A 22,635-nucleotide genomic window follows, 5' to 3' on the forward strand; every position below is an offset into this window, starting at 1 on the left:
ACCAGGAACACAATTTGATACATTCCCACAGAAAACAAGGATCATTTTCTAAATCATCATTGGAACCCAAAGATGCCACAGCCCTTATTCCCATCTTGCCCTGGGCCACACTACCTAAAATGTTGACTGCCCTCCTCTCAAACACAGAGTGAAACACTGGCCTCACATCATACCCAGCAGGACAATCCACCACATGTGGGCCTGAAACATGCCTGGATGCAGCTTGGCTCAGGCCCCTTCCTCATCACTCACACCCTCTTCTGACGGAAATGACACAGAACTGGGATTCCTTCTGCAAACCCTGAGCAAAATATCTAGGACTATCAGCTCGGTGGTCTCAGCATGGGCCCTGGGACCCCACAGGAACTCATAGCATGCAGGATTGCTGTCGGGCACCTGGCGATACACCAGGTACTGTTTGCGCACCCACACTTTGGTGATGAGCTCTCTGGGCTCCCCATAGTTCCAATGCTCCTTCCCATCATACAGGCCCCTGACATGCAGGGCTTCCCAGACTGCCTCCTCAGGGGCACAATCGCCCTCTGTAGCGATCACCCACAGAACTGTGACCAGGAGGCCACTGTTGGGAAAAATATGCCCATCTTTCACCATCCCATCATAGGTCAGGTCCAAGGTGGTGACCAGGACATAGGAGTGGTCGATGGGGTCTACTTCTTTCACATCAATGCCAAAGACCACCTGCATGCACTCAGAGGCTGCACTGAAGATCACCTTGAAGTGGTCCTGGTACTCTTTGATGACCCTACTCAGCATTTCTGCCTTTGTGGTCGGTTCCCTGGCGCGATACTTTAGGAGCAGGAAGCCCACCAGGTCAACTTTCTTCAAATGTAGGGCATCTCGGAGCAAGGACGCAGCATCTTCAGAGCCCTTCGTGGTGCTTGGGCCCTCCTCATCTGGGCAGCTGGGTCCCTGATCTTTAGGTTGGCTGCATGGAGGGGCTGCCCTGGCAGGAGGGGAAGGACAGGCAACCTGAGGGCTCTGGGGAGGACTGGCTGTCTGGGCAGCAGCCACCTCCTCCAGGCTGACTGTGAACAGACCTGAGAGGGAGGAGACACAGGAGGAGAGAGACATGGCCTCCTCCTTCTTCTCCTCAGCCTCAAACACCTGCACGGCCACCAGGTCCTGGTTCTCCCTTCGATTTTGAATGTCTTCCTCCAGCTTGCAGAGCTCACTCATCTGATGGTGAGGCATGATGACTCGCACAGCGATAGCGGCAGTAGTGTGGGCAGAAGGTGGGCCAATAGGACACACGGGACTGTGGGAGAGAGGGAGTGTGAGGGGCCTCAACTGTGAAACGCACCCTAGTCGGCTCTGACAATGGTGACTTACTAGTATCTTTTTCAGCAGCGTTCTCGGGCCTCTCAGCAGTCTCTCCCGAGCGGCCTGTCCAGTAAGATCCTAAAGGTGGAAGTGTGGGGCTCCTCAGCGTGCAGCTGGCACATCCCAAGGTTCTACGCAAGACAGTGTGGTGAGGTGGGATTGGGTGCTGTGAGGTGTCCACCGTTCTGCTTGTGTGATCCCCTCCTGCTCACTCGGGGTCATCACCTGTCCCCTGGCTGGGCATCCTTCTCCCCGTCTGCTGGCCTGAGACAAAACTCTCAGAACAATAACACACATATCCCTTAGGTGGCACCATATCTGGTCACAGGTGCCCAGAGTCTGACAAGTGTCACCAAAAAAAAAATAATGTTTCACCATACTCTATTGATTCCACCTGCCCTAGGATGGGGGTTCCAAGCAGTCTCCCCCTTGTCACTCTGCAGGAACTGAAACAACTCCATATGTTGATCTGAGTCCCGCCTCCTAAAGAAATAAACCTCATCTCCAGAAGATCCAAGAACAGGAAGCGAGAGGAGCCAATACATACAGATATCAGATCTCTTCATTTCTGACAAAAATAGGCTCACCAGGCCTGGGATCCCTGTGTCCTGGTGTCAGGGCTCCCCTCATCCCTGGTTTGGGATCACCCTGCTAACGCATGAGATCTTGCCTCAGCTGACCTGTGTCCAGACCCACAACAATGGCCCTCCCCTTCCCGAGACCACCAACCAGGAAAAGGACGGAAAGACTTAGCCTGACAACCTTGCTCAGCGTGTCCAGGGCTGAGAGTAGGGCTAGCTGGATTTCTGTGGGGGCTCATATTTGTCACAGGCATTATGGTACACTCATTCCTCCCTCAGGGTTCTCACCTTCACTTTGACAAGTCCTAGGACTGTTCTCTCAGTTGAGCAGACATGCCTCCTCAGATGACTTAATTTTGTCCACTGAGACCAAGGTCCTCAGCTTCCTGAAGGCCCCAAGAGACACGTCAGCAGGCACCACATTGCAGAAACCCCACCCCACCCCTCCACATCCCCTGCTAACATCACAAAACACTGACAGGAGGTACGTCCCTCTGGCCCTGCTGCATTCCCCAGTCCCCCTGTAGGTTGTCAATGTTTATTCCTGCCAGGGCCTGCCCTACCTCCAAGCTCTCCCCACCTGGGACATTTGACCTCTTCCCCTTAGACAAAGAACTCACCTCACTGAGGACTCCCCACTGTCCCACCCATGATGGAAAGGAGCAAGCCACTTAGGTCCACTGTTGGTCCTTTCAGGGCTGAGGACAGGGGACAGCTGGACATTGTGTCATCCTTCCTTTTCTGAGAAGGGAGCACACATGGAGGCTTCACAAATGGTCAGCACGTTGACACCTGGAAGATCCTGGCCCTCTTCCTTCTGATCTCATGATTCTTTGTGACCAACGTCCACACATGCCCAAGATTCCCCCATCCACAACCATGTGCAAAAGAGGGAGCCTACAACATCCAGCCCTTCCTGCTGTGTCTTCCCGGGTCTGAGAACAGGGCTATCTAAACCCTGTAAGGTTCTTTCCTTTTGGGGTGGGGGGACTTCACCCTTTCACCCTCAAAGGTGGTCTTTGTCTTGAGATTGGCAGATCCTGGGCTCCCTTTCTATGCTAATCCGAAGTGTCCCCCAGGCCTCTCAGCCCGGAGCTCCCAAGACAGATAGAAGGCTGCTCCACCTGAGGCTACCCCTGCTTGGAGACTTCAGGGATGACACAGGCCGACCTGATGTCATTGGGAACACTCTGTCTCAGTGCAAGTCCCCTCTGTGACCTTTCGACATGTGCATTTCTTCCTGGAGGGGCCTAGATCTGTCCCTTCTCATAACCTGAAGATGAAACCTTGAGGACAAGGCCACCGTCTGCTGTGTTGAAACCACGATCCTCAGACCAAGGCCTTCACCTCCTGAAGACCCCTGAGGCAGAACTTACGAAACAGCTCACGTGGTAATCCTGCTCTGGAGCCCATAGAGACCAAGTGCAGGGCCACAGAAGCCATCTCGGCTCTGGTGGTCTCGATCCTCACCACCCCTTCAAGGTCCTACCTTGACTCCCCAACTACCTGGGACCTCCCCTCTGCCTACCTGAGGCCCTGATTCTTACACTGAAATCCAGAGACTCACGGACCAGAAGGTGAAGGCATGAAATGCCGCTGGACCCCCAGCAGCACCTCTGTCCTCCCCTCTGTGGACCTGAGTCCCTACACTTTTTACCAATTATCGAGTCTCACTCGGTCCTGGAAACAGAAGTCAGCAAACCTATGGACTTGGGCTTTTCCCATGGAGCATCACATGTGTGATAGCAGGGGTGAGCCTCTATGGGGTCGCCTCGGTTGTGGGGTCCAGGGTCCCGTCAATCACCCCTCTACTGACCTGAGACCCTACTCCTCACGCAAAAGCCCAGAGGGTCACTGCTCTGGTGTGCAGGTTACCTCTTTCTCCCTCAATGTCCTTCGTGGACTGTGGCAGGACCTGGGGTCCTCCCCTCTGCTGCCTGAAGCCCCGCCCCTTACAGCAGCCCCCGGTGTGTCGGAGACCCACATGCACAAGTCAGAAAACACCCTAGTGTCCCTCTCCCTACCCCACCCTAGGAGACCTGCAGGACTGACTCTGTTCCAGGTCCCGGATTCCCTGACCTCCGTCCGGTTCCTGACGTTGATCCGGGCAGGTCCGGGTCCCTCAGCCTCTGAGCTGAGGCTCTGCCCCTACACGCGGCCCCCGCAGGGTCTCAGACCAGAAGACACCAGGTCAGCACCCCCTGCTCGTGGGCATCCCACTCGTGGGCGTCCCAGGACGGAGAGCTCCACGGTCCAGAGTCACGTTGTCTTCCCTGTGGTCCTCCCCTGAGCCCCGGCAGGTCCTGGGACCCTCACCCTGTTCACGGGGGGCTGGGCCCCAGACGGAGTCCCGCCAATGTGGAGATCCCAATGAAGTCTGAGGACATCGCTTCAGGCCACCAAGCCTGGGGATTCCCGGGGCTCCCGGCAGGGCTGAAGTAGGTGTCCTGGGGTCCCCCAGCCCTCCCTGTGGTCCTCACCTTGATTCCAGGCAACGTCTAGGTCTCTGCCGCTGACAACCTCGGGGTGCTCCCCTCAGACCTTGCCCTTGACCCCGAGGGCTCTGAGGAGGTGGGGGAGGGGTGTGGGAAATGGTACTCGGGCGGACAGCCAGCACCCCGGACCCTCAGGCTGACAGCAGGGCTACGCCTGGGCTCTGCAGGGACCCCGTCCCCCCTCAGGCTCGTACCTGGAGCGTCTGCGGGACTGGGCTCCGTCCCACTGACCACGTGAGGCCGGCCTCCCAGCCTGGGCGCTCGCCTGTCTCCGACTTCCCCAGCGGAAGTCAGTGGAGGGCACTTCCCGAAACCAATTCTGGGGTCCCCCAGGGCCGAATGCAGGGGCGGAGCTCGGATCCAGGGCACAGGAAGTCCTGACTCTGTTCCCCACCTGGATGTGCCAGGACCACAGTCCCCGCCCTCTGGGGACCCCATGTGTGTCCCTCAGACCAGGCTCTGACTCCCCCAGGTTTCCCCTGGCAGGTGGAGGCAGGGGACATTGCTCAGCCTGAGGGCCCGACCCAGCGTCCTGAAGAGCTGGCAGTGACACCAGGAGTGGGATTGTGTAGTGCACTCTGATCTGAGGGGGGTGGAGCCCCCAGACCTCCCCCAGGAGGGTCCTCACAACCCTGGCAGAGATCCTGCAGTACCAGGACAGACGCTACAGGGGGCGCTGAGGAGACCATGGCGTGGGGGAGGGGCAGAGAAGAAGTCTTACTATGAATGAGGACTATACAGTGAAAACACCAGCATTGGACATGGGAAATGTAGACAGACGACCACAAACCCCCTGCACCCCACCCATCCCTGTTGCTGCTCAGTGTACTGAGTAGTTACTAACCTTTACAACACACAGGTTCCAAAGTGTCAGCTGACTTCTGGCCCCTACCCTATGCCCTGGGGACTATAGTACACTGCTGGTGCGAATGCAGGCTGGTGCAGACACTGTAGAAAACACTAAGGTGTTACCTTAAAAAATTAAAATTGAACTTCCCTTGGACCAGTGATCCCACTTCTAGGAATTTATACTAAGAGACCTGAAACACCAATCAGAAGGAATATATGTACCCCCATGTTCATAGCATCACTATTAATAATAGATAAGATCTGTAAACAGCCCAAGTGTCCATTTTTTACCCAAGATGGGTAAAAAACAGTGGTACATATACACAATGAAGTACTATGCAGCTCTAAGGGGAAAAAAAGCTCTTATTTTTGAGGGACCTGGAGAGTATTATCCTACGTGAAACAAGCCAAGCAGAGAAAGACAAATATCATATAATCTCACTTATTTGTGGAATATATTGAACATAACAGTCTGGGTATGGGGTATTCACAGAAATGTGGAAGTTGAGTACAGACAGACAATCCCCCGAAAATGGGGTGGTAATGTGAGATAAACCAAAGAACTTATATGCATGTATGCATGAACAAAGATTATGAACAACAAACCTGGTGACAGGGTGGGGAGGGGGATGGAGACAGAGGGGAAATCAGTGAGGGAAAAAGTAGAAACATCTGTAACAGTAATGAATAAATTAATTAAATAAAATACTAAAAAACATTTCCAATATACAACAGGTTTATGTTTTTGTAAAGTACAATAGATTTATTAGTAATGTTAGCTGGAAATAGATGTACCAACTATTATTTGATTCAACAGACATGAACCATGTTTGCACATGCCCTTGATTCCTGTACTTACCACAGGCCCAGAACAGTGTGCAAAGCATCATCAATTTGCAAACTGTATTATTTCCTACGATGGCTGCAGGTTTCAGGTGGACATGAATTTTGAGGGTCATAATTCAACCCCCTGCATGGACCATCATTGTTTTGTAAACCTCATTTGCAGTACTTCTCATGTTGAGGGTACACGACTATTTTAAAGGCAGTTTTTCTCATTATCCTGCATAAGGAAGCAGAGTACTTCGGCTAATTGTACTCACTAACTGAGAAGGGTCAGGGTTGGAGGTAAGGTTGAGCTATGTGGCAGCTGGAGGAAGGAGCTGCATCTGGCCCCACCAGCTCCTCTGGAAGCCAGCATCCTAAGTCCATCAGAGTCCTTATTCCTGCCTGATACTAATTGCATTTGACAATGCCAAGGAAAGGACTGCACACAGCCATGGAGTGGCTACCTGAGGGAAAACGTGTCCACCTACCTATTGGCAGCCACACTACTATAGTGAAAGAACCTCTGTGCTGCCATCATTTTTGGCTGCAGCCTCACCTCCCTCAGTTTGGAGGAGAGACTGCTCCGTAATGTGATTGGTTCCTGCAAATGCCATTTGGGGCATTTTCACAGAAGCTTGTGCCCTCCCTTACCTCCAACTCTGTGCTGGTTCCTGGAGCAGGCAGCTGTCCTGAACTGATCAAGCATGTACTTCCATATCTGGTAGCATTCACGTACCAGTATCTGTGACTCTCCTTGCTTTAATCCATATAATTCTTTGCTGCCTGTCAAGGAGAGTAGGGAATCTTTTTGTCTCAGAGCTGCCCAAAATGTACTTCATGTGAAGTTCACCTAACAATCTTGATTATAATAGTGGAGTGACCAGACTCTTTCTTTGGTCTCTCCCTGCCCTCTGAATACTGAGGTAGATTTTCAGTCCTGGGATCTTTCCCTGGGTCTGTATGTCCTAACAGGTAGCGAGCCCTGCAGGAGACCAAAAGATGCGTTTGGGAAAGGGGTATATGTGGGGGAAATCCTGAGTTGTCCATCTAATTCCATGTGGGGAGGAGTGGCCTGCATGCTAGATGCACGTGGACAATTATTGGAATGTGAAATTACCCCAAAATGTTGGCTGGTCTGAAGCACGTGGTTGTGGAAGTACACATTGCACATTGCAGCAAGGAAGGAATGCACATGGATGCGGCTCGGGAGTGGCTCCTCTTATGGTTGATTTAGTCCCTGAATGGTGGTCAACATGACAACCACCAGCTCCCAAATTTAAAGGTGATAGTTCAGGTGTGGGATAACTTCAAAATTCTCCTGCTACCAAACAACCTCAGGGTTCCCTGCCTGTCTGGAATATCTACTAAGAGAGCAGAAGACTGGGCCACAGAGAATGGTAGGAAAGGATGTTGGGAATATATGGATGTCGGCTACCTAACAGAGAGCATAAGCTCATGTGCAAGACATTGATGTCAAAACAGCAGCCAATGAAGGTTAGGCCTGTCTGACTCTTTACTTCTCCTTACCCTATAGTGTCTCTGGTAGTGAAAACTGCCCTCTTACCATGTCACATCCCAGGCCCCCACTAGGAGTAATGGGAAGGGAGGGTCATGGCATGCAAAAGCACTTCAAGGGTAAGGCAATTGCCCATTCAAAGTTGACCAGCAAACATATACTACCTTTTTTCCACTTCTGTCTGTATTTCCTCTCTAGACCATGAGCCCTCAATCTGGAATGCACATTTATTGAGTATTCGTCTGTCTCCAACTAGTGGCTACCTTGGGAGTCTGCAATTAGGCACAATCTTCAGTCACTGAATGAGTAACGAAGCAAAGGCTGCTAACAGAGCCTTGTGATTAAAGGACCGTATCTTCCAGACTTGAGCGACTATCTCAAGGAAAGGATTTCCAAACAGGAAGGACGGTGAGCAGGGGCTTGAGAGAGGTTCGAAAGCATCTTCAGGTTCCCTGTTGCTTGGGCTGTTGCACAGTCTTCACTTGCTCTCTCTGAAGTGTCCTGGGGAGGCCAACAGGAAGCCCTTCACCTGAGACACAGAAATAGCATCCTAGGACGTCTACCTGTCTTTTTCTTTCTTTGAGTACTTTCTCCCCTGGCCATCTGGACACTCTCTGCCTCCACACTGTTGAGCTAGGTGTGCACATTTTAAATGGGAACAATGCTGTCATCTTGCCCTCCACAGACACTGCTCCAATATACAAGGTCGTCAACAGCAGGTCACAGTGATTCCAGCCTCACTCAAACTGATGCAGATTGTTCAAGATTTTGCCAATCTAATGGACACAAATACCTCTTTCAATTGGTCTTTTAAAAACTATTAGTGAAGCTGAGCATAGTTTTCTCCGTTTATTTGCCGTTGTATTTCTTTTGTAATGACCTCTATGTTTCTACTGGAAAATTCATAACCTATTTTTATATTAGGCTGTTTGCTTTGTCTTAAAAATTATTTGTTATTAAAATATGCCCCTTCAAGTTAAGATGCTTATTTTCCCATATATCTTTCACTTCATACATTTTAAATTTTATAAAGCCAATTTATTGTTTTTCTCCTCTGGGTTTTCTGAGCTCAGACTATTTTCAACCCTGTCAGAAGATTAGATATCCACCTGTGTGTTATTCTAGCAGTTTTAGTGTTTCATTTTTCTGTGTTTCTTCTTTGAAATAAGAAATGAGATGGGGATCCACTTTTGTGTGTGTTTGTGTGGAAAGCCATTTATCTAAAGAGCCATTTATTCATGCTGGGAAAATTGGAAAGCCACATGCAAAATAATGAACCTAGACTACTGTTTAATACCATACACAACAGTTAACTTGAAATGGAATACAGATTTAAATATGAGATGTTAAACAATAAAATACATAGAAGAAAATATAGCTACCGAACTTAAGATCCATGATCTCAGAGAGGCTTTTATAATGATGACCCCAAAAGGCAAGGGAAATCAAAGAAAAAATTAAATGAATGGGACTACATCAAACTAAAAAGCTTTTGCACAGTAAAAGAAACTATCAACAGCAAAAAGGCCACCAACAGAATGGGAGAAGATATTTGCAAACAATACCTTCGATAAGGGGTAAAGAACTCATACACATCAAAAAACAACAGCGCAGTTAAAAATGAACCAAGGACCTGAACAGTCACCTTTCCCAAAAACACACAAATAGCCACTGTTATGTAAAAAGATGCTCAACTTCACTGGCTGTAAGGGAAATGCAAATGAAAACCACAATGAGTTACCAGCTCACACTTGTTAGAATGGTTATTATCAGCAAGACGAAAAATAACAAGTGATAGAAAAGATGTGAACAAAAAGGAACCCTCATGTATTGCTGGTGGAATTTACACTGGTACAGGCACTATGGAAGACAGTATAGAGGTTCCTTAAAAAATTAAGAATAGACTTATTTACATGACTAATTTGAAAACATTTATTCATAAAGATGTATGTACCTCCATGTTCATTACAGCATTATTCCCAGTAGCCAAGACATGGGAACAACCTAAGTGTCTTTCATTGGATGATTGGATACAGATTTGATACGTTTCTACAATGGAATATTACTCAGCCATAAGAAAGGATGAAATAATGCCATTTGCGATAACGTGGATGGACCTTGAGAAGATCATGCTAAGTGAAATAAGTCAGATACAAAAGGACAAAATCCCTATGACTTCACACATATTTGGGATATAAAACCGAAAGCAACAGGTGAGCAAACAAACTCACAGACACAGAACACAGTATAGTGGTTACCAGAGGGGATGGGGGATGGGAGCAAGACAAAAACGAGTAAAGATAATGCAAGGAGATAATGATATGATAATGAAAGGAGGCTAGAATTTGCTGAACATGCAATGCAATGTATAGATGATGCATTATAATATTTTACAGTTGAAACTTATGTTATTCACCAATGTCACCCCAATAAAATTAATTTAAAAGGAGTAATTTCACTCACATGTGGGATATAAATCTGAAAGCAACAAATAAGCAAACAAAGAAAATAAATAAGCAATAACTCATAGACACAGACAACACTATAGTGGTCAACAGATGAAAGGGAGTGAGGAGGTAGTAAAGGGTAAAGGGGGTGAAATATATGGTGATGGACGATGATTTGACAAAATGCAATGTAAGATCAGCTATTATAAATATGTGCACCTGAAACCTATATAATCTTACTTACCAGTGTCATCTCAATAAATTTAATGAAAATGAAAAATTTTAAAAGTCATTTATTACTGCCTTTATCATTATATTTCTAGTTTATCATGAACTAAATTTCCATATAGCTTCTTAAATCTTTTCTGGACTCTTAATTATGTTTCATTGATCAGCCTTCCTATTTAGTTATTATTTAATTTATATTTACTAAGACATATTCCACCTATTTACATAACTTTGGAGATTTGTTCCTGCCTATACTCCATATATATTTTTCCATTTGGACATTACTATCATATTGATCACATTTTAACTGAGATTGTAATGAGTTTGTCAATTAAATTAGGAAAAATTGGCATCTGTAGTATTGTAACTTATATAAAAAATGGCATATGAGAGGAGGAAAAATGGCGATGGAGTGAATGGAAGTTACACAGACTGTCTCCCAGGAACAGATTGCAATTACAACTAAAATAAAGACAAATCATCAGGAAAACCCAACTGAGAAGCAGCTGGAGAGAACCCGTATAACTAGGGACAGAAAGAGGATGCCAAATCGAGCCAGGTAGGTCCAGCAGAGGCATGAGAGGGCAGGCTGTGAAGATGGATACAGGGCGGCTGCATTAGGTGTGAGCGGTCTCAGTTGAGAAAGTAGGGGTTTTAAAGAGAACCAAATCAGATATAAACACTCACCTTGGGCTTAGATAGAGGGAGAGCAGACTGGACTGGATCAATGTGGAGAGAGGCTAAGGCTCCTGGCTCAGGAGAGAGGCTGAGGGAGAGACACCAGGATTTTCGTGCTGAATCACTCCTTCATAGGACACTAGCCATATTACTCAAAGAGCCCCTTTCCAGAGCCCCAGAGAGAAGCACCAGCCCCTCCCTCAGAAATTGAACACCACCAGGCCAGGTCAGAGAAATGCACATTGAGCCTCCTTAACAGCTAGAGATTGCCAGCAAGCAAGAGCCAGTGGACATCCTCTTACACCTGAGAGACTTTTCATTCAGCTGAGGACTACAAATCTAGGCTCATCAAGGAACTGAGATTAATAGATTCCAGGCAAAAGCAAAAGAATAACAGAAGTTTTCCATGGCCTGAAAATCTACCCAGTAAAGTAAGACTTGACAGTGGTGTTTCACATGGATCCTCCCAGACTCTACCGTACACAGTAGAGGGAGCCACAACCCACAGAACACCAACACTCACAGGGAAAATTTGGCAGGCTCCAAAATCCACTGAGACAGCCAAAATGGTGAAACAAAGACACAAATCCCAAAGGAAAGAACAAGAGAATTCTACAGGAAAAGAGATAAATGAAATGGAATTAAGCAAAATATCAGAGGTAGAGTTCATAGTAATAATTATGAGGAAGCTCAGCATATGAGTAAAGAGCTCAACAGAATGCGTAAAGATATAGAAACATTGAAAACCAACCAATTGGAAATGAAGACATATAGTAGAAATAAAGAACACATTGGAAGGAATAAGCAGTAGAGTAGAGGAGGCCAAGAATTGGAACAGGGAATTAGAAGACAGGGTAGAAAAATATCACTCAATGAGAGAATCAAAAGGAAAAATACAACTGAAAAACAGAAAGGCAACCTAAGGGAACTGTGAGACAATAAGAAACATAACAACATCCACATCATAGAAGTTCCACAAGGAAAAGATAAAGAGCAAGTGCTAAAGAATATATTTGAAGACATAGTGCCAGAAACTTACCTAACTTAGTGAAGAAAAACGGTATACATGTTCAAGAAGCACAGGGACCTCCACGTAAGAACCCGCAAAGGCCCACACCCAGACACATAAGATTTAAAATGCTAAAAATTAAAGACAAGAGACACTCCTAAAGGTAGTGTGAGATAAGCAACAGGTTTTCTACAAAGGAACCCCCATAAGGCGATCAGCAGACTTTTCAACTGAAATACTACAGGCCAGAAGGGAATGGCATAAAGTAGTCAAGGTAATGAAAAAGAAGGATCTGAATCTATGACTACTCTATACAGGAACGATATCTTTCAAAATAGAAAGTGAAGAAAGAGCTTTTCAGACAAAAAACCAAAAACTCTAAGGTAATATATGAGAATCAAACCAGCACTGCAAGAAACGTTAAATGGACTGCTGTAATGAGCCAAAGAAATAGGAAAAGAAAGATAACCATAATAAACAAAATTAGCAATAAATAAGTACATATCAATAATAAGCTTACATGGAAATGGATTAAATGCTCCTATCAAAACACACAGATTAGCTGAATGGACAAGAACGCATGACTCATAGGTATGTGTTTTTTACAAGAGACCAACCTCACAACAAAAGACTCACATAGGTTGAAAGTGAATGATTGGAAAAAACTTTTTCCAAGCAAATGGAAAGAAAAAAAGAGCTCGGGTAGCAATACTCCTATACAATAGAATAGACTTCAAAAGGAAGGCCATAACTAGAGACAAAGAAGGCCACTACATCATATTCAAATCTATATTGATCCAGAAGGTAGAATCTTGGTAAACATAAATGCTCCTAATATAAAAGCATCAAAATACATCAAAAAACTTCTGGAGGACTTCAAAGAAGACATCAACAGCAATACAATCATAACAGGGGACATCAACACCCACTGACATCCCTGGATAGATCCTCTAGGCAAGCAAACAGAGCTCTAAATAATGCACTAGATGAAATGGATTTAATAGATGTCTACAGAGAGTTACACCCCAAAACTGCAGAATTCACATTTTTTTCAAGGACACATGGTACATTTTCAAAGATAGACCACATGTTAGGACACAAACTAATGCTCTACAAGTTGAAGAAGTTTGAAATCATATCAAGCATCTTCTCAGATCACAATGACTTGAAACGAGAAATCAATTAAAATAAAAACACTGAAAAAATTCAAACACATGGAGGTTAAATAGCATGTTTTTATACAATGCATGGGTTACTGAGAACATTAAGGAAGAAATTGAAAACGTCCTGTAAACCAATGAAAGTGAGCACAAAACTACACAAAAAATATGGGATGCAGCACAAACAGTCCTGAGAGGGACATTCATAGCAGTACAGACCTAACTCATGCAACAAGAAAAATTTTTCATTGACTATCTAACCTCACAACTTAAAGAACTAGAAATGAAAAAATGAGAAAACCCAGAGCAAGTACAAGGAAAGAAATACTAAATGTCAAAGTAGAAATAAACAACATAGAAACTAAAACAACAACAACAACAACAATTAAAACCAATATTCGTTCAAAAGATAAGCTAGATTCATGAAACCTTAGCCAGACTCACCAAGAAACAAACAGAGAGGACCCACCTAAACCCAATCAAAAACCAAATAAAATAAGTAACAACTAACACCACAGAAGTACCAAGGATCATTAACAAATACTATGAACAATTATATGCCAATAAATTGGACAATCTAGGCAAAATGGACAAATTTCTAGACTCACGTGGTCTCCCAGAACGGAACGAGAAGTGATAGAAAACTTGAACAAACCAATAACAACTCAGGAAATTGAAGGTGTAATCAAGGAACTTCCAGCAAACAAAAGTACAGGCCCGGATGGCCTCAAATGGGAGTTTGACTGAACATTCAAAGAACCCATTCTCCTCAAAGTATTCCAAGAAATTCAAGAAGAAGGAAGGCTTCCAGACTTGTTACATGAGGGCAGAATCATTATAATTCCAAAACCAGAAAAACACACTACAAGAAAGAAAACTACAGGCCGAACTGAACCCGTGAGCCAAACCGGCCAGGGCCAGAATTTCAATTGTAGTGTTTCTGGGTTGTTTTATCTTTCCATGAAAAATAAATATTTTGATGTTGTTTTTGTTCCTATTTGGGGCTGGAATCAGACCTACTGATATAAGGACTTGGGAAAATTAGAATTCTGCTGGGAAGACACACTTTCTTGATAGCAGTTGTGTGCTATAGATTAAGAGCCTTAAGAATAAAGAGAAATAGAAAAAATTAACTCAGTATTTCAACTTTGGAAAAAGGCATCACAGGCCTCCACCATTTGTAGGGGTGCGCATGGAGATAAGGCCATGAATCCTAACTCATCGTACACCTAGCAACAAGAAATAATTTTCTGGTCACCTGAACCTAAACTTGCAAAAGTTGTCCATTATAGTTTATTGTTGTGTAATTAATATCTAAAAGCAAGTTAAACACTAATATTCCAAAGTTCTACCAGCTTTGAATGCTGAATGGCCTGACACACTTCATTTTCATTTCATAAAATGAATTCAATTTTCCAGAATAGCTGAATCCCACATCTTCCCCCCAAACTAGGGACAAAGGCAAGAAAATGTGGAGGCACAGGCCACTGAAAATAAACTCAGATAACAGTAGCAGTTCATTTTTATTTTCTGCTCTAAGAAACAAAGAAGAACCCCATCCTCCAGCACCAGGGAAACAATAGGGCTGAGAGTGCTGAAGGGGCAACATAAGCAAACAGTTAGGCCCCATAATAAAGCGGCAGCCCCTGCAGGAATCTCTGCCCCAGGAAAGGCAGCACGTCCTAAGCAGGGACTTTAGGTTTGCCTTAGCCCCCTTTTTCCGGTCTAGGGTTCACGGAAAAAAATGGATGCAAAACGCGCTGCATGGTCCGGATCAAGAGGCAAAGCTCATGGAGACAGGAAAACATAGAAATTCGGAGCTGGCCAAGGTCTTCAGCGGTCAGTCGGCTAAATGAGGGAGAAAGAAAAGGATGTTAAATGTGATAACTCTGCACCTAATGCTCTCTGTCCCCTCAGGGGTTGACAGGCCCAGTACACCACCAGTACCTCCTTACACCTGGATTCGGGGGATCACCAATTCCCTCTTATAGTGACCCTCCGCAGAACGACCTGAGCCACCTGCCCCCTCCACGTCCCCCACCCTGGCCCTTGATAGAACTAACACAGTTAGGAGGTGATCGGACACCATGAGCTCCCGCTCCACCGCGTCTGGGTGGGGGTGGGCCCGCGGGCTCAGGCACCCGCAGGCCATCTCTGCCACCAGGGGCGATGGGAAGGGCACTACGAAGGAGCTGGTGGAGGTTCAGTTAAGGCACCGTGCAATACTCACATTGTCTGCTTCCCCTCAGGCCCCTCTCACCCCTCTCAATCCCCTCATGGCCGCTCCCGCCTTCCTGGCCCCTCAGGCCTTGCCCCCTCAGCATCCCAAGGGCCAGCACTGGCCCACCCCTCAGCCACCGGGTCCCCCTCTCCCCTCTCCCCTCCGCACCCCAGGCTGACCCCTGCTCCCCGTCCCATTGCCGGGCCTAGGTCGGTCCCCCGGGACCACCGACCCCTCCTCAAATAGGATACAACTGGAAAAGCTGTCGTGGCCTTCTGGCTCTGGGCACTGGCAAGGGGGCTCCGTCTGGCCCAGGAGCCTCCAGGGACCCTGCGACCTGCGGCGCTCCTCCGGCTGCGGCACCACCCTCTCCTGTGCCGCCTTCTCCAGGGCCCTCTCGGCCTGCAGGGCCCTCGGATCGGCCCGGGTCCCCTGGACTGCCCTGGCCTTCGGCTTCCTCGGCCACAGCGTCCGCGCCTCGAGCTTCAGCCTGCATGGTCTCAGCCTTTACTCCAGACTTCCCAGAGCAGGCTGGGACTAGGGGGGGGGGCGTTCCTTCAGCAAGCCCCGCCCTTGGCCCTGACCTCAGTCCAAGGCCACAGGGCGCCTGCGCAAACCTTGCTGCACCATTGGCCAGAACCCTTCTGGGAGGCCTTTGTGTACATGTCTCCCGACAAGCCCACCCGGGTCAGGCTGATCCTCGACTCTGGTGCCCCTGCCGGCCCAGCTAAGCTCACATGCGACCTGCATGATGACTGCGGGTCCCCTGTGCGCGAAGACTGGGAGTGAGCCTGGTGCCTCTGGGCCAGTCCTGCCTGTCCTACACCCTGGGCTGCCCTTGTGGCCCTAGTATCTACGTGGGCTGGGGGATTCCCAGCAAGAGTCACCGCTGGGCCATGCCTGCCCTCGGGCACCCCCAGCTCAGTCCCCGGGGGAGCCAGGATGGAAGGCCTTGCTCCTTCAGCCCCATTTCTCGCTCTGGGCACCATCACTCCGAGGTGTCTGCCTGCCTTGGGGGAGGCGGTAGCGGCCAGCCCACAGCCTCTGCCCTGGGACTCCCTGGATCCAGGCACAGACACTGCCATGTCTCCAGGCCTCAGGCTTGGGCGGGCTGGGCCCAGGTGCTCAGAAGGGACCAGCTGGACACGAGGGCTGCAGGAATGGAGCACCAACCCTGGGCAGCTCCCAGTTGCTTTGTTCTCATCTGGCCCAGCCCTCATGGGGGCTCTCTCGCCCCAAGAACAAAGTCTTGCCACTGGGTAGAGGGGAGTGGTGAGGTGGCTGAAGGTGTGGGAGGTGCCAGAGCCCTCAAGTGTGACATGACCCTGTGTCTGCTGGTCTGATGAGAGATAGTTTACTTCTGTAACTGGAAGGAGTTCAACTTAAGAAGAAAGGTACAGGGGGAGGTGGGCAGGAAAAGGGGAGGTGTTAGGGCTGAAGGCAGCATTGCCAGGAAGGGTGCTTCTGTGCACACACTGCCCATCTGCCCATAAGACTTCGGAGGAACTAGGGGTCTGTCCCAGGGATCTGAGTCTGCTCACCTAGCTGGACACAACTGCAGGGAGCTGAGGAGAGCACCAGCCAAGGAAGGGATCTGGACTTAGGTATAAACATTCTATGTCTCTAGTCTTCCACGTAGCAGCTGTACTTGACTCATACTGTGTCACTACCAACCCCGAGACAGCTGAGGGGAATCCAGAAACACTCTGCACAGACCCTAGGATCAGCTGGAGAGGTGTGAGGTGTGGTGGGGTGGACAGGGGAGAACAGAGACATTCTTACTCTTCTAGAAGCCCTGCAAACATAACAATAGAAATGTCACTCACAAATCTGGTTCCTATTCCACCTCTGCTTGTCTTGGGTAGGTGAATAGGATGGGACTGGAGGTCCAGCAGAGGCCTCCCCACCCCAGCCTCTTCCTTTGCCAAGTATTTTTCTCTGGGAGACACTGCATCCTGCCCTGTTCCAGGAACTGGGAATTATACTTCAGGGGAAGAAGACTGCAGACAGCCTTTTCCTCGGGCAGCTGACTTTCTTGGGGAGAAAGCATTACAGTCTGCTAGTGAGGTACATACCAAGCAAGACAAGTGGATGAAGAGATTCAGGAGCAAACCCAGGAAATATTTGTAAGGACGTCAAAGCCACAGATTTGAGAAAGGAATGGATGGGGAGGATGAAGAAGTGTGATCACAGGAGAACCTCCAGGTTTTGGCATTACTTGGTCATACTGACATGGGGTCATGGAGGGAAAAAATAGTCTGGGTAGGTGACAAATGAAGAGCTCTGCTTTGATCTGCTAATGAGCTCCTTTCTGTGTTGTCTACAAATCGTTGGCACCTCTTTCTCCACACCATCACTTGCATGCCCCCTATTCCTGTTGAGACTCTGGGCCCCTGCACCCCTCATGCCCTGTTACTTTATGCTGCTGGTTTGGACTTCTCAGTACCCAGTGCCTGTGTTTCCTGCAGCTCGGTGCCTCCTTTTGCTGCCTCCACACAGCCTGTGGAGAGGGTTAGCCTGGGCGTGCAGGGGAGTTTGCACCCCTGGACACATCTCTCTGCCAATGCAGCCAAGACTCACAATATACATCCTTTGGAGGGAATATTCTGAGGTGCAAGTGACTGTTGTATGAATGAGTGGACAAATTAACACTGACAATTTAAGCTCTTGCTACATATCTCACTGAAATATGGGAGCCAAGTGTGTGTAGGAACAAAGTCACGTTTATACAATATTTTTGTATAGTATATAAATGTTTTATACAAGGAAGATATTTATGTATTTTACACACAATAAAATTAAAGTAAAAATGCTAGAAGAAAAGTCAGTGAACTTGGATTTTTGGATAGGAAAGACTTTTCTGACCCTACTAGCAAAGGAATAATAATAAGAAATGATGTGGCTATCACAGTGTGCCTTTGTATTTGGAGCATCATCTAGTACACCAGAAAGTTGCAGGTTTGATTCCTAGTCAGGGCACACACCTAGCTTGCGATTTCAATTCCCTAGTCAGGGTTTGTCAAAGAAAACCTGTCCATATTTCTCTCCCACACTGAGGTTTTATTGTTTATTGTTTATTTTATCTCTTTCTCTCCGTCTAAAAACTAATTAGAAAATATGCTTGGGTGAGAATGAACAAAACCAGTGAGTACCATGCTCCAGTCAATGATTTATATTATAAACATGAAGGAGGTAATTTCATCCTGAAGTGCACCAACATTGTCATCGTGGTTAGCTTTAAATAATTGGTCATTATTTACTGTTCAAAATTTGCCCATAATTTTTTTTTGACAGTGAGCATGGATTACATTTGTAAACAGGAAAAAATAAGAAAGTCATTTACCAATTGTTGTTCAGAATAACTTCTAATTAGTTCCCACGTAAACTACTTTGCTGAAGTTTGAATTACCTTGTTCTATTCAATGGAGGCTATCTTTCCTTTGAAAGTGCTTCTACTTGTCACCTTTTCTTGATGCAATTAGGAGGACTCTGATGAAATCCCTGAAGTCACCCAGCCTGGGGACCCACACTAATGATTGTGGGCAAGTGACACACAGCCCTCTTGTCTTCATGACATTGAGCTACATTCCCAAAGCAGTTCTTTATAATTTCCACCCTTAAAACTCATCTGACATGGAAAATCATTCCTCTAGAGGACAGCAGATAGTTTCCTTTCATCAGCTTCTCATTCATATTACACAAGATAATCATTTGCTCCTCTAATCCTTCCAAGCACTCCAGTATATGTACATACTTGCACATGAAGAAAAACTTTGTGCACACACCCCTAGATACTCAGGAGGCGTTCAGCACATCACAGTCATTTCTCACCACAGCGCCATTTGTAGCCTAAACACTTCTGCCTGCATAGCGGTTAAGGCCTCCACCTATTAGAATCATAGAAGACTTGTTTCCAATATAGTAAATATATTTAAAAACACATTAAAGATAATATGTAATGACCAATTCAAAGAGGTGACAGGGCCAGGGCATAAAAATTCAAGGAAGGTGATGGTGAAATCAACAAGGATCTTTTTCCAGTTGTGAGATATTCAACATCTTTCTTGAATTCCTGAGCTTCAAATCAGTATAGCCACCTGAACTGGGATGTTCTGTAGGCACCTGGAAGCCAAGTAATACCAAATGACCTCATGTTTTCCCTACTACACAAATGCTTCCCTCTCCTTCATTTACTCGCTTGGTGACAGGTATTTCCAGAGCCTCCCACGTTCTCACTCACCTCCCATCTAAAAAGTTTCCCTAAATATGTCCTAGCCACCCTCCCTAGTCCCCCACAGGCAATATTGCCATCATCTCTGACCGTACAGATTTGTAACCAATAATATGAATGGACCCACTGTAAAATGGAGCTGCAACTGCCATTCCAGAGCAGCTGCATGTTATGTCCCTTGCACCAATAAAAATGCCTTCCTTCCATGGATGTAATTGTTCCCCTTCTCTTTGACCTAAATACCTCACGCCTCTATCTCCTCATTGGAACACTATTTGGGCTTCTGCCTGAATTAATGATACCCTAATAGCTATTATTATTTATCTCAAAGAAAAACTTCTTTATCGCACACTTTGAAAGGCTCTTTATTCGGATGTTAGCATTTTCTTGGGCCCCTTCTCTCTGAACGACCTCCCCCCACCCAATGCTGGGGAAGATAGGGGGCCTTCTTTACTTCACTTCTGCACCCAGCACCCTTTACACTCACAGAGGCCCTGGGCATAGGGCTGTACCCATGCCTTGTCTTGCTCCCCATGAACGGGGGAGGGTCTGCCTTTACTCTGGGTAAATATTATGGTACCTTATGCTGCCAGACCCCTCCCACAGAGCCTGGCAGTGACAGAACTCCCTGTCTTTGGCCCTCTCCCAAGGGAATATTTGCTGTGTGCATGCGTGTGTAAATCAGGTCAGGGACATTCCCACTAGACTTCCCAGAGGTGGGAACTGGAGCAATGCAGTAATCAAAAGGGGTGGTGCACTAAATGGCATTTGAGCTGGGCCTTAAGGGAAGAGTTAAAGGTTAGATAAATGGCAAGGAGATGAAAGACAGCATTTTAAGCAATGGAGCTGCTTGGACAAAAAAGAACCCAGTATCTTTGTCTTTTAAAAGTCTTTACTTTGGAAGATGGCAGTGGGCAGGACCATAGGGAGGGTGAGTGTGTGAGACAGTGAGCTAGTGTGTGAGAGAGTGTGAGTGGATGTGCAGGTGGACGACCAACTCGTGCAGTGCAGAGACGCAGAGCAGAAGGTTCCTGTGCTGTGGCAGGGAGCAGCCGGCTACCATAGTAAGAGGCTCTTCAAGGCACTTTTCCCTGCACCTTGGGGAGGTCCCAGCATTTTGGAGGATCCTGGGTCTTCCCTGGGAGGAGGAAAAGGGAGTGGCTAGGGTCCAGAAACCTGAGTCCACCAGCACCACTGGCACCATCAAACAAGTGGACAATGTGTGTGAACACAGATCAGTGCACAGTAGTGGAGCTCCCAAGGTGCAGGTTGCAGAACCACAGGCAGCCTGGAGCCCAGCACCATCCCCCATAGTAGCAGCCTGATCAGAGTCCAGACACACCCACAGCAACAGAGGCTGGGGAGCAGATGCCCAACCCCAGGCAACAGAAGCACAGACCAGCAGCTGAGACCCATCCCCAAAATCTACAGCAAAAGCTGAGCAGGAGTTGAGCCCCATGGGCAGCAGTACTCCCCAGAGGACAGCAGCGGGACCTGGGGCTCTATAGAGGCCTGTCCTGTCCAGCAGCTGAGAAGAGCAGTGGGAAGCCAGAGCCCGAGAGAGACTGGTGCAATCCAGCTGCCAGACCACGGGACCTGCAGGGCGTGGGGGCACCAGAGAGGCCTGTGTGACCTATCAGGGACTGTGTGATCCAGTTACCTGCGGGAGCTGAGGGCCCTGCGGGGTGCTGAACCATCAGAGAAGCCTGTGTGACCCAGCAGCCCATAATATAGGCATAGAGGCAGGTCCCCAAAGGGACTGTGTGATCCAGTAACCCGGCAGACCAGCAGGGTGCGGGGACACCAGAAAGGCCTGTGTGACCCAGCTGTGCACAAGGTGTGCCAGGAGGATGTGAAAATGGAGGTGGAGTAATCAGAAGCTACAAAGACGATCTCCCAGCATTCTGCTGCATTTTCATTACCTTGAATACTTTGTCAGAGCTGAACAGTAGATTATTTCTACTATTTATTGTTGCTAGGTATACGATGAGTTAGGAGTCATGGTCGTCTCTCCATGCCCACCCCTACAAATGGTGGAGGCCTATTGATTCCTTCTTGGATTGCCCAAGGGAAAGGCCCTGGTTAGACTGCCTTGGTCAGATGGGCCCCTGCAGGACCGTACCTCCCACAAGATGGTGGTTGGCCCAGTTTCAGTTCTAGTCCCTCTCTGCAATGTCTCTGCCCCACACCAGCTTCCTGCTTTGGTATCTTCCAGCTGCTCCTGCTGATTGTGGGTCCTGCTCCGATGGGTCCAAACTAAGAATTGTGTTCTCCCTTGAGTAGGGCTGTGTTCCAGCACAGGTAGGAGCACTCCTCTTGTTCCAAAACCTCAGTGTTACCACAGCACCTCAGACACACAGTTACCCACTGCTGGGTGCACGAGTGGATAGCTGCACCCTCTGCTGTGCTGGCAAGCCCCTCTTGAGCTCTGCTGGCCCCAAATCTCACCCCTCACAGATCACAAAAGGATTGGCTTTAGTTTTGATTTTTTTCCGTAAGAACTCTCCTTATTATCCAAGTTGAGCTCACTTTGGGACATTTGCCTTCCCAATAAACTCTTCCCATACCCTGAGATTCAGCCTCCCTTGAGGTTTCCTCTATGCCCCATTTCCTTTCTTCATTGAGGTGGGTGGGCTTTTGCTTTCCCACATTTGTGGCCTCCCACTTCCAAGTTGGCTCTCCTTTGGTATTTCCCCTTTTCATTGCTCATCTGGGGTTAGACATGGATTCATCTCTGTGCATGTACACCCTGCAGATGGTTTTCTCAAGGCTCAAGACGCTCTCAAGATGTCCTTGGAAAATTGCTAGGAAAGGGAGGGGGTTTAAATAGGACACGAGTGGAAAATTTTCTTTGGCCCTTTGTTTGGCTGTGAAGGTCTCTGGGAAACTTGGGGCACTCTCAGACTCTAACACACCCAATATGGGAGCACCAAAATATATTTAAAAACTCCTGGAGGACTTCAAAGGAGAAATCCATAGCAATACAATCATAGCAGGGGACTTCAACAACCTGCTGACATCACTGGATAGATCCTCTAGACAAAAAATTTA

General features: G+C 47.4%; 1 protein-coding gene across 1 annotated transcript; it reads right to left on the reverse strand.

The window, feature by feature from the left end:
* Nucleotides 1-228: 228 nt before the first annotated feature.
* Nucleotides 229-1,212, reverse strand: LOC118635406 (melanoma-associated antigen 4-like). Its single transcript, XM_036270112.1, has one exon. The coding sequence runs from the start codon at nucleotides 1,210-1,212 to the stop codon at nucleotides 229-231; it is 984 nt and encodes a 327-aa protein (XP_036126005.1).
* Between the last annotated feature and the right edge of the window lie 21,423 nt (nucleotides 1,213-22,635).

The sequence above is a fragment of the Molossus molossus genome, unplaced genomic scaffold (genome assembly GCF_014108415.1).
Source record: "Molossus molossus isolate mMolMol1 unplaced genomic scaffold, mMolMol1.p scaffold_m16_p_2, whole genome shotgun sequence".
Classification (NCBI taxonomy): domain Eukaryota; kingdom Metazoa; phylum Chordata; class Mammalia; order Chiroptera; family Molossidae; genus Molossus; species Molossus molossus.

Excerpts from the sequence above, each read along its gene's own strand:
- LOC118635406 (XM_036270112.1), bottom strand. The coding sequence starts at position 1,212 with ATGCCTCACCATCAGATGAGTGAGCTCTGCAAGCTGGAGGAAGACATT.